We start from the raw sequence: 13161 nt of genomic DNA, 5'->3' as shown, positions 1-13161 counted from the left end.
TGTAGGTGGTAGAGGTTGTGTGTTTGGGAGGTTCTGTTGAAGACGACTTGGCAGGTTCCTGCAGTGCATCTTGGAGATGGTACACACTGCAACCACTGTGTGCCTGTGGTAGAGGGAATGAATGTTTAAGATCTATGGATTGAGCATGGCATATCTCTGAAGACTAAGGCAGAAGTCTACAAGGCTGGTGTACTGCCTTTGCTGTTGTATGGCTGTGAGACTTGGATAATCTATTGCTGCCACAATTCAATACTTGAGTTTTCATCTGTGTTGCCTTTGAAAACGAGCTCCTAGAACATGGCAGCAAAAGGACCCAAACCATTCTGGAGGTATGTAGCATCACGGGCGTCAGAGTGATGCTTATTACAGCACAGCTATGCTGGACTAGCCATGTTGGATTTATACAAAATTATGCATTCCAATAATTCTACTGTACAGTTAACTACAGCAAGGGCAGTGCTCCAAGGAAGTCCAAAAAAAGAGATACAAAGACACACTCAAGAAAGCTGACCTATAGGTTTTCAGTATTGGCAGAAAGACACAGAAATAGTCACAAACGACAGTTACGTGGCACACAGCCAGCAAGACTGCAGCTCATGATTAAGGTTCACCACTTGGAAATCAAAGAAGACTCAGCCAAAGTCCTGCAGTGTCAACACACAACTGAGCTACCAACACAGTATCCGTGGCTATACTTGGATGTCACGTATCAACCTTGCAACATAAGGGTCTGCAGATAACCAGGATCTTTCGCATCAACAGCTCTATGATTGCTTAAAGTGATGGAAGTAGTGTCAATCAAACAGATCAGTTTGTCCTAAACCATGCTGGACTTCTAGATTGTTGTTGGAGCTGAACTCATTCAGGCAAGTGGAGACTATAGAATCGTACTTCTGACATGATCTGTAAATGGCGCAAAAGGCTTGTCAAGAGAATACCTAGCCTTTGACCTGCTCTTGTATCCTCAGCAGTTATATGGATGGTCCAGTTGAGTTTATGGACAAAGATTTTGATGTTGGGGAATTTCAGCAATTAGAATGCCACAAGAGTCAAGAGTAGGTGTTTGCCTCTTTTGTTAAAGGATACTGCCTTGCATTTGTGTGCAATAAAAATGACTTGCACTTTTCAACCCAAGTCTGAATATTATCTAGATTTTGCTGCATATGAACCAGTTTGCTTCGTTACCCAAATTGCAAATAGAACTGGAAACAGAATCATCAGCAAACATCCCAATGCTGATCTTCTGAAAGAGGGTAGGTCTTGGTGAAACATGTGAAAAATTTTAGATCTAGGACAGTGCCTCAAAGAAAAAATGCAATAATGTTCTGAAGCTGAGATGACTGACCTTAACAACCAAAACCATCTTGTGCTAGGTATGACTCCAGCTTCTGAAGAATTTTCCACTGATTCCCACTGACTTCAATTTTAATAGGTTCCTTGATAGTGTACTCAGTCAAATGTTGCATTGACATCAAGAGCAATCACTCACCACACCTACAAATTCAGCTCTTTTGTCCACATTTGAACTAAGACTGCAATGAGACCATAAGCTTCCAAAACCCAAACTGAGCAGCAGTGTAGAAGTTATTAGCTGATTAAATAGGACTTGAAAGCATTCTCAAAACTTTGTTCATTTTGTCAATGATCATGAATAGTCTGTTAAAGTGGTAACTGTTCAGGTGATACTTGTTGCATTTTTGTAGGCAGGAATTACCTAAACAATTTTCTATGTTGGTAGATAGATGCAGTGATGTTGCTGTCCTATAATAGTTTGGCTGGAAACTTGGGTAGTCTTGAAGCACACATTGATTCGGGGAGTGGAGAGGAGTGAATTATATGCAATGCAAGCACAACATAAATTATTTTGGAGAGTTATTCAGGGATCTTCTCAAACTTCTTCTGACTCTCATTCAGTTACAGCTCCAGTTACCTCTAATACCTCACTAAACAACCCTTCAGATGTGATACCGTTCAATTTGGGCTGGGCAATCACGCCCCACCCATGCCCCCACAACCTTACAACCAATTGTCAGGTCCAACAACCATTTGCATGATGCAGGAGTCCTTATAGATAATCAAAGGGGATACCAAATTTCAGAATAACAACAATGTGAAATCTTATCAGTTCCTTCAAATAAGCAGAACTTTAGTTGCAAAAGACACAATTAGGAAAATGTTAGTCATTAGAATTGAAAATTTTGATAAGAGAGGAGTGCAACAAAGGAAAGTTTATTTATAAATAAATTCTGCCCAGACTCTCCTTCCCTTTTGCACATTTTAACAGCTTTTATAAAACTTAAAAATATTCTCCATTCATGATTCAATGTTGCCAGAGTGTTTAAGAATAGAACAAATATCCTAGAAATATTTTTGACAAAGATACCTCTTCTACATAATCGTGGCCTACAGGCTGTACATCATTCTGAAGCTGTGCCGGGATAGTGGAAGCTGGCACTGGTGCTGCGACCTGGTCAGTCTTGAATTCCTGCATCTGAGACTCTGGCTTAGCATTTGGGACTTTAACATCCTCCACTTTGTTTCCCATCGTCTGCAATTTGTTTCCTCCTTTAAATTAGGAAGAGAAGTTTTTGAACTTATTCATACGGAAACCAGAATGCAGTATGTATTTACTACTACATGCAGTTATAATACTTAATCTGGAAATTAAAGATCAAGCATGCATCTGTACCACAATTATAGCATCTGTACAAACTAGTGTAAACCCAAAGTCAAGACCAACATAATTCCAGAGTCGAGCAAAAACGCCTGTTCCATTACCCTGAAATCCAAGTTGTCTCTCTTCATTAGTCAATCAAAATATAAAATTCCTGCACATTTATTATGAATAATTTGTTGAAACATTACAGCACAAGTTGTAAAACACCAGCGATTTAACAATATAGTGTTATTACCAAGGAACCCACTAACAAGATCAATTAATAGCTTCTTTCATGAAAGGGTAACTAAGCAGATAGTTCTCACCAAACAGCAAGTATCACATTCAAGACATATGCCCATCCGTGTACGCACATATAACAACGACACAAATTACAGGCACCAATAATAACATTTAAGTTTTCTAGCTAAAAGACATAGCCATTTAATGAAGAGATTATACTGAACCAATAGCTCTAGACTACACACATCTTTTGAAGGTGCCCAATTAAAAAAAATAAAACAGATGCTTGTTAATTTTGGCAGAATATAACAAGCATCTAGTCTATTATTTTTGATTGGGCACATCCAATTAAAACAAATAGGTTCTATTCATAAAACGACAATACACCACTGCAGGTCCTCTGCAGGTTCCAAACAGTTCGCAAGTCAGAAATGCAGCCGCGAACCAACTTCACGCATGGCAGAAGATGCCTGCAGCCCCACAGCAGTTGGCAAATCTATCCTGCCCGTCTCCCAAATGCTCGCTTGTCTATATGGGTTGTAGACAGTCAGGTATTCATAAGCTGGGGAGGACCTGTAGAGTATATAGCATAAAGATATGTATAAAACCCCACTGGATGGATAGCTTCCCTCTCCAAGGTCTGACTCTTTGCAGTGAAAAGATGCCTTGCTGTACATTGCCAAAATGGCCAAAACAGTGAGGGAATTCAGCAACAGGTGAAAAACATTAATAAAGCTCTCAATGGGATACACTGTAACTGTAAATGGGCTGATTGCTTCACAACGTTAAATGATGCTGCTCAGATAAATTGTTTAAATGGATATTTAGCAGAAGGCTTTCATGATTGCACAGTCCTGTTTCACAATGCATAACAAATTAACACTAATAGATATAAAAAGAGATGACATAACTGCCATTGCAAAGCATGGCTGCAGGGTGATGAAGGCTTGGAGTCAAATCTCCAAGGATAATTGATAAACAGGAAGGATACGCAAGAAGGGAAAAGTGGTTGTGAAAGATGAAATCAGAACAATGGTGAGGAAGAATTTAGCTCAGAAATTGAAAATGTAGAATCTGTCAGGGTGGAGCTAAGAAACAACGGGCAGTAAACATTGGTAGGAGTTGTCTACAGGCATCCAAACAGTAGTGATAATGTAGGGGACATCATCAAACTGGAAATTAAGGATGCATGTAAGAAGGGTGCTACAATAATCATGAGTGGCTTTAATCTACTTATAGACTGATCAAACAAAACTAGCAATAATATTGTGGAGGATGAATTCCTGGAGTGTGAATGGAATGGTTTTTTAGAACAGCGTGAGGAGTCAATTAGGGAACAGGTTATCCTAGGTTGGGTACTGTGCAATGAGAAGGGGTTAGTTTAACTTTGCTGGGCAGGGTCCTTACGTTACAAGACCACATGTGACAAGATCATGTGACCAGAGTGCCAAGTACTTACAATGGAAACTGAAGTAGTTCAATGTGAAACTAAGATCCTAAATTTAAAAAAAGGAATCTACAAAGATAATGAAAAGTTAACTAGCTATGATAGACTAGGGAGCTACATTGAAAGGCACAAGATGGATAAGAAACAAATGCAAGAACTGCAACAGTTACACATTTCTTCCTGGTTCGGAGAAGCATCCCAACCATAGTTAATAGAAGTTAAAAGTTATATAGCCAAAAAAAAGTGGCAAGCACAAAGATCGGGAGCACTCTAGAAATAGAGCAGGAAAAAAAGGGAAAGGGTATGAGAGCAAACTTGCAAAGGAACATTAAAAACAGACTGTAAAAACTACATAAAATGAAAAAGATTAGTGGAGACAAAGACAGGTCCCTTATGATCAGAAACTTGTGAATTTATAACAGGGACTAAGAAATGGCAGAACAATTAAGCAAAGACTTTGGTTCTGCCTTCAGGAAAGAGGACATAAATAACTTGCCAGAAATGCCAGGGAACCAAAACTTAAAGAGCAATTCCAGGAATTGAAAAGTACTCAAAAAAGAGTGCCGGAGAAATTAATGGGACTGAAAGCTGATAAATTCCCAGAGCCTCCATCTGCATCACTGAGTGCTAAATGGGCTAGAATAGAAATGGAGGATGCATTGGTTGTCATCTTCCAAAATTTGAGATTATGGAATGATTCCTGCAGATCAGAAGGTGACAAATATAAATCCACTATTTAAAAGTGAGAGAAAACACAGAAAACTACTGACAGGTCAGCAATAGGGAAAACACTAGTGTCTATTATAAACTATGTGATAACAGGACACTTCAAAAATATTAACAGATTAAAGAAAGCCAACGTGAACTTATTAAAGGAAATTTATTGAAAATTTTCAGGATATAACTTGTAGAATAAATAAGAGAGCACCAGTGGATGTGGCAGTAAGACATCAGTGTGCATTCTCCTCACTAGCCTATCCAGCTTCATGTCATGGCAAACTTCGAAGCACCAAGTCTGATCCTACAGGGAGACCACACCTGGAGTATTCTATGTATATGTAGTTCTGATCTTTGCTTTACCCAAGAAAGGATACACTTGCCAGAGAGGGAATGTAAAGACTCACCAATTCTGATTCCTGATTTGTATGAGGAGATATTGGGTTGTCCAGGCCTGTATTCACTGTAGCTTAGAAGCACAAGATCTCAAAGACCTACAAAATTCTGACAAGGCTCAACAGACTAGATGCTGAGAGGATGTTCCCCCTCCACACACCACCCCACCCACTGATAGGGTGGAGTTAGCCTAGAACAAGAGGTCAAGAGGTCACAGTCTCATGATACAGAGCAAGACCACTTGGACTGAGACGAGAAGAAATTTCACTCAGTGTGATGAACCTATAGAGTTCTCTACCACAGAATGCTATGAAGGCTTAGTCAATGAATAAATTTAAGGAGGTAGAAGAATTCCAGATACAAAATGTATCGAGGTGTATGGAGAGAGAGTGGGAATATGATATTAGGATAGACTAGTCTTGATCCTATTGAATGATGGAGCAGGCACAAAACGGTCAAATGGCCTACTGCTACTTTTTTTTATGTTTTCTAGATTAACAGACTGAACTCTCAAGCTGTGCAGAAAGTAATGACTGAACAGAGTAACAATCTTCAGATTAATCACAGGCCAAAGCTGGGAAAGAGCACATTTAACACAATTCAGAATTTTTAACGTACCAACAAATGTTATTTTGGGTGTTACAGGTTTCTTCACTGCCACTGTAGCTGGCTTGCTTGTACTATTAGTGAAGGCAACAGCTGGCTTGGGAGGCATTTGGCTGGCTGCTGGTATTGTGGCTGTGGTGGTGGCAGTACTGCTCATTGTTTTATTCACTGCAGTTGATGTTGAATTCACAACAACTGGCTCTGTAGAGGGAATTGGTTTACCCAACTTGGTGTGCAATTTAACAACCTGCAGAAATGAATAGAACTGTTAAAATACATTTAACCTTTCATCATAGAGAAACTCTTGGTGAATGAGGGTTGCAATTAGTTCTGAACAGTACTAGATTCTCCCAAAGCATTTCACATTCATCAAATACAGTTCCTTAACTGAGAATGGAGACACAAGAGACTGCAGATACTGGAATCTGGAGCAACACACAAGATGCTGGAGGAATTCAGCAGGTCAGACAGCATCCGTGGAGGCAAATGGACAGTCGACATTTCAGGTCAAGACCTTTCATCTGGACTGATGGAGAGGAGATGGCCAGTATAAAAAGATGGAGGCAAGAGGTGGAGCAAGAGCTAGCAAGTGGTAGGTGAATCCAGGTTTAAAAAAAAGGGTGGTAGGCAGATGGAGGAGGGAAGAGTGGAAATAGCAACAGGAACTGGGAGGTAGAGGCAACAAAGGCCTGAAGATGATGGAATATGATAGAAGAGGATGGTGGAGCCTGGAATCAAGTGAGGGAGGTGGGGAGGGCAGATGGGAACAGTGGGGGAGGAAAACCAGTGGGAGGACTTTTTGGGTGATGGGCAGATGGAATGGGTGGAAGGGGGCAGGGAAAGAAACAGGGTGATGGGGGCTGAGAACTTTAAGTTTCACATATGGACGTGGATTTGAAAAAATAAGATACCAAATTTGGGTATGTTCTGCCAATGTGGGCTGTTGCACTTTGGGAGATCAAATGTAAAGGGACAGTACAAAGTCAATGGCAGGACCCTTAACAGTGTTGATATACAAAGGGATCTTGGGGTTTGAGTCCCTAGCTCCCTGAAAGTGGCTGCACAAATTGATAGGGTGGTAAAGGAGGAGTATGGCATGCTTGCCTTTACTAGTCGACGTACTGATTTGAAGAGTCAGAAAGTTATGTTGCAGCTTTATAAAGCTCTGGTTAGGCCACATCTGGAGCATTGCATTGAATTCTGGTCACCCCATTATAGGGAGGATGTGGAGGCTTTGCAGAGGGTTCAGAAGAGCTTTGACCAGGATGTTGCTGGATTTGAGTGTATGTACTATGAGGAGAGGTTGGACAAACTTGGGTTGTTTTCTCTGGAGCACCAGAGGCTGAGGGGAGCCCTGATAAAAATTTATAAGATTATGAGGGGCATAGGTAGAGTAGACAGACAGTATCTTTTTCCTAGGGCCAAAATGTCTGATACTAGAGGGCATGCATTTAAGGTTTGGGGTTTTTTTTTGTATATACACACACACACACACACACACACACACACACACACACAGAGTGGTGGACATCTGGAATGCACTGCCGGGGTGATGGTGAAGGCAGGTATGATAGAGTCTAAGAGGCTCTTAGATAGGCACATAAGTATGCAGAGAATGGAGGGATATGGACTTGTGTAAGCTGAAGGAACTAGCTTAGTAGGCTTTTAACTAGTTTGGCACAACATCGTACTGTTCTATGTTCTAACAACATGTTCTAAATCAAGGGACATTCTATATTCAGTTTAATAACAAGCCAGATTTATATCCCAGCCTGATTTTATGTTAGCACGTAAGTGATAACTCTATATGCTCAATACAAGGGGGAAAAACACAGAAAATTCAGCTTAACTGAACAAGATCAAAATCAGACTCTCAAACTGATATTCTTATATTTCAGGTTTTCTAGCATTCTTTCTATTACCATGTACAATAGATATAAAACAAATTCCTGAAACCAGAGCAGTTTCCCCCTAATAATGAATAGTCCACAAATGACTCTGAGACTGCACTGCCATTCAATGTCATTACTGATTGTGATGTGAACTCTGCTGCCCCTCCCCCCATCATCTTATGGTTTGACTCTTAGTCCATAAATTTTTCTCTTTCAAAAATACATACTAATTGAACACAACTTTCGGTGGTGAAAAATTCCAAATATACACAATGCTCCAAATTTCTCCACATTGCAGTTGTGAATGATTGATCCCTTATCATGAAACTAGGATCCCTTGTTCTATACTCTACATTAATTGACACCATTTTTACAGATGCAAAAAAAAGTAAATTAAGCTTTTAAATCTGTAAACAATGGTATCAACTAATGAGGATTCTAGAAGTAGGGGCCCTAGTGCTAGAGTACAAGCTGAAGGTCAGGAAGGGTGGGTTAAAGTCTCACATACTCAGCAAAGACTGCTTCCATGGACAAAGGAGTTACCTTGGAATATTGCTTCAACTTGAAACTTGTTGGACTCCAGACCACCCAGGGAGTGCAGCAGCTGGAAGCTCAAGGAACATCCCCATTGTTTCAGAAAACATGGCTGCAGGTAAAACTGAAACACAGGGTCCTAAGGCGCCCCCTCCCCCCACCATTCTCCTGACTAATGTACAGTCTCTGGAAAATAAAATTGAAGACCTCAGAGCAAGACTGCAGTGCCAGAGGGACATCAGGGACTGTTGTGTTGCTTCACAGAGACATGGCTCACCCCCAGCACTCTAGCCCGAGGGCTTCACTATCCACCGCATCGACTGGACAGTGGCGTCAGGTAAAGACAGAGACGGTGGCGTTTGCTTAATGATTAACTCATCACGGTGCACAGACGTGGCGGTTCTGTCACAGTCCTGCTCCCCTGACCTGGACAGTCAAGTGTCATCCGTTTTATCTGCTGAGGGAGTTCTCCACTCTCATCCTAGTAACGGTGTACATTCCACCCCGGCAAATGTCGAGCTGGCACTGGAGGAGCTGAGTACCGTGATCAACAGTCATGTGACAGCACAACCCAATGCCTTCCTGATCATCATGGGGGACTTCAACCAGGCCAGCTTGGAGAAGTCTGACAAACTACCACCAACAAATCACCTGTGGAACCAGAGTAGTCAACACACTTGATCTGTTAAACCTCCATCAAGAACGCTCACCATGTTATCCTGCACCCGCACTTTGGCAAGTCCAATCACCTGGCTGTACTTCTACTCCCAACATATAGGCAGAGACTGAAGACTACAGCACCAGTGGTGAGGACTGCAAAGACATGATCAAGGGAGACGGAGGAGCATTTAGACGACTGCTTTGAATCTGTGGACTGGACCACATTCAGAGATGCATCTTCAGATCTGAAATGAAGATGACACGGCTGTCATGGATGTCGTCAAGATCTGCATGGATGAGTGTGTGCTGTTGAGAACATACCAAGTTTTCCCAAACCAGAAGCCCTGGATGAACCAGGAGATTCACACTCCGCTGAGGACTAGATCTGTGGCATTCAGACTGGCGATCCAGAACCCCAAGTCCAGGTACGACCTTTGGAAGGCCATCGTGAGAGTGAAAAGGCAATTCCATGTGAAGTTAGAGACACAATCGGACATGTGACAGCTGTGGCAGGGTTTGCATGGCATTACTTCCTATAAGGCGAAACCTAACAGCATAAATGGCCGTGATGCTTCACTCCCTGATGAGCTCAATGCCTTTTATGCACACTTTGAAAGGGAGAATAACACTACATCTTGTGCCAATCCCCGCAGCATCCGTTGACCCTGTGATCTGTCTCGGAGGCTGATGTCAGAACACCCTTCAAGAGGCTGAACCCTCGCAAGGCTTTGGGTCCTGATGGTGTGCCTGGCAGGGTACTGAAAATCTGTGCCTACCAACAAGCGGGAGTGCTCAAGGACATCTTCAGCCTCTCACCGCTGCAGTTGGAAGTTCCTACTTACTTCAAAAGGGCATTAATCATACCGGTGCCCAAGAAGATCAGGGTGAGCTGCCTTAACGACTATCACTCGGTAGCACTCACATCTACTGTGATGAAGTGCTTTGAGAGGTTGGTGGTGGCTAGAATTAACTTCTGCCTGAGCAAGGACCTGGACCCGCTGCAATTTGCCTACTGCCACAACAGGTCTGCAGTGGACACAATGTCACTGGCTCTCCACTCAGCTTTGGAGCACCTAGACAACAGCAATACATACGTCAGGCTGCTGTTTACTGACTACAGCTCAACGTTCTACACCATCATCTGGAACTGGATCCTTGACTTCCTTACCAGGAGACCACAGTCAGTGCGGATCGGCAGAAACATCTCCTCCTCACTGTTGATCAACACAGGCACACCTCAAGGATGCATGCTTAGCCCACTGCTCTACTCTCTTGACACTCATGACTGCGTGGGCTAGGCACAGCTCAAATGCCATCTATTAATTTGCCGATGACACCACTGTTGTTGGCAGAATCTCAGATGGTGATGAGGAGGCATATAGGAGTGAGATAGCTCGGCTGGTCGAGTGGTGTTGCAACAACCACCTCGCACTCAATGTCAACAACACCAAGGAATTGATTGTGGACTTCAGGAAGGGCAAGTTGGGAGAACACACACCAGTCTTCACTGAGGGGTCAGCGGTGGAAAGGGTGAGCAGCTTCAAGTTCCTGGGCATCAACAGCTCAGAGGCTCTATCTTGGGCCCAACACACTGATGCAATCACGAAGAAGGCTTGCCAACGGCTCTACTTCATTAGGAGTTTGAGGAGATTTGCTATGTCACCAAAGACTCTTGCAAATTTCTACAGATGTACAGTGGAGAGCATTCTGACTGGTTGCATCACTGGTTGCAGAGGGTTGTAGACTCAGCCAGCTCCATCACAGACACAACCCTCTCCACCATCAAGGACATCTCCAAGAGCCAGTGCCTCAAGAAGGTGGCATCCATCATTAAGGACCCTCACCACCCGGGACATAGCCTCTTCACATTACCACCATCAGGGAGGTGGTACAGGAGCCTGAAGACCCACACTCAATGTTTCGGGGACAGCTTCTTCCCCTCCGCCATCAGATTTCTGAATGGTCCATGAACACTACCTTATTGTTCCTCTTTTGCACTATTTACTTACTTTTGTAACTTATAGTAATTCTTATGTCTTTGTCTTGCACTGTACTGCCGCCACAAAACAACAAATTTCACAACATATGTCAAAAATGAACCTGATTATGATCTTTTCCAGTAGCCCAGTGATGAGTTAATCCTAAACCAGTATATTAGCAATGAACAAGAAAAACCAGTATGTTGGAATTACACAGCAGGCACCTACAGCATCTAAAAATAAAAAAAAAACAAATTAACAATCTGGGCTGACAGTCATCATCAGAACTGAGAGTCCAGAAATAATAACCTGCCTTTTAACTATTGACAGACATACAATGTAGATAGCATTACTCTGTACTTTGAGTATATTCAGTACTTAATGAATCGTGACAAATACCTTTTGGTGCTTGGCACCGCGTATGTGTGCAGCATAGGCATCTGCACCTGTACAAGACACATCACACAATTCGCATCGCAGCTGGCCTTGGGCACCACGAGGTCCACTGGTTGCCTGACTTCCACCCTTTAAAGCTGCTTCTTTCTTCTTGTGCTTCTGGCCTTCCAAATGTTCCCTGTAAGTCTTGGAGAGGGAAGAAGAAGATTAAAAATTAAAATGTGAGAAATGTCTGGACTTACAGATTCATTTTTCCATGTAATGATACAATATGCCATAAGTAAATTGGCCAATTTCATTGTGGAAAAAATCTTTGCTTTTCAATTTTCAAATTAAGAGCAGTTTTGACCACCTTTTCCACTCAGAAAACTCAAACCCCTTAAACTTCTCATTTGAAAAACTAAAATCCAGGCATATACAACTCTTAATCTGCTCAAGTGCTAATGTTTGAAGTTAAGCATGAAAATTCTTTACCTAAATACCATTAGCTAAGTGTATAAACATTATCCATCTCAGAGGAGGAAAAATCCTAAGGGAGGTACACATCCCTTCCACTACCAGTAGACTGTGTCTGTATTACTATCTACAAAATAGGATGGTTCAATTTGCCAAGGCATCTTCGCACCAGCAACCAAATCCATGACCTCCTCCACGAGGACCCATAGAATCAGGTGCAGGAGAACACCATCACCAACAAGTTATCAATGATTTGGTTGAGGTGATTAAATGCAATATTCCTAAAGTTTCTTGATGACCAAATGTAAGAGGGAATGTGAGTAAAAAGGAAGACACAGAGATATTAAGGGGATAGAGAAAGGTTCAGTGAGTGGGCAGCAACAAGACAAATGGAGAACAAAAATGTGAAGTGATCCACTTTGGTAGATAAAACAGAATGCTGAGTACTTCTTAAATGGTAAGAGATTGAAAAATGTTGATGTTCAAATAGACCTGGGCATTCCTGCACACAAGTCAATGAAAGTAATCCTGGAGATACTGCAGACAAATCTCTCAAAGGCCAATGTACCACTTAAGTACAAGAGTAAAGATGTTGTGCTACAACAATACTGTGCCTTAATGAGACCACAACTGGAGTATTGTGCATCATGTACCTTTCCAAAGGAAAATACACTTGCTAAAGAAGGAGTACAGAAAAGATCAATCAGATAGGTCCCTGGGATGGTGCGTCTGTCATACAAGGAGAGGTTCAGTAGGCTACGTCTAGGTCTCTATTTCCTAGAGTTCAAAGAAAGAATGAGAGCTGGCTTTATTGAAAAATACGCAATCTTTAGAGGGCTCAACATGTAGATCTGGATCAAGGAATGAAAAGCTAACGAATATAGTCTCAAAATAAGAGATAGACCATTTAGGATTAAGGAGCCAAATTGACTGCTCTGATCCTATTTCTCAGGTCCTTGCATGCTATCCTGACTTCAACATATCCTGGGATCTGCTTTGTTGCCAGATCAAAATTCTGGAGTCCTCCACTCAACAGAGTTGTAGAGGGACCTTCCTCACTGATTGCACCTGTTCAAGGCCCACGCCACCTTCAAAACCATTAGGATTGTACAGCAAGAATCAATCCTATCAGCAACAATCACATTCTAAAAAAGTAAAGGCAAGGCCTTGTGTGATATT

General features: G+C 42.0%; 1 protein-coding gene across 5 annotated transcripts in view; it reads right to left on the bottom strand.

Annotated features, from left to right (window-relative positions):
• Window positions 1–13161, bottom strand: part of LOC127582348 (zinc finger RNA-binding protein-like) — a 68528-nt gene that overhangs the window by 25130 nt on the left and 30237 nt on the right. For all 5 annotated transcript variants that reach the window (XM_052037504.1, XM_052037507.1, XM_052037505.1 and 2 more), the window contains 3 exons: window positions 11530–11712; window positions 6078–6312; window positions 2384–2565 (listed from right to left, as the gene is read on the bottom strand). In XM_052037504.1, the coding sequence (XP_051893464.1) occupies window positions 2384–2565; window positions 6078–6312; window positions 11530–11712 (600 nt within the window). The remainder of the gene's footprint in view (window positions 1–2383; window positions 2566–6077; window positions 6313–11529; window positions 11713–13161) is intronic.

The sequence above is a fragment of the Pristis pectinata genome, chromosome 24, assembly GCF_009764475.1.
Source record: "Pristis pectinata isolate sPriPec2 chromosome 24, sPriPec2.1.pri, whole genome shotgun sequence".
NCBI lineage: Eukaryota > Metazoa > Chordata > Chondrichthyes > Rhinopristiformes > Pristidae > Pristis > Pristis pectinata.
Note: the sequence above shows the minus strand (reverse complement) of the source record. Positions and strands in the feature narration are given on the sequence as shown.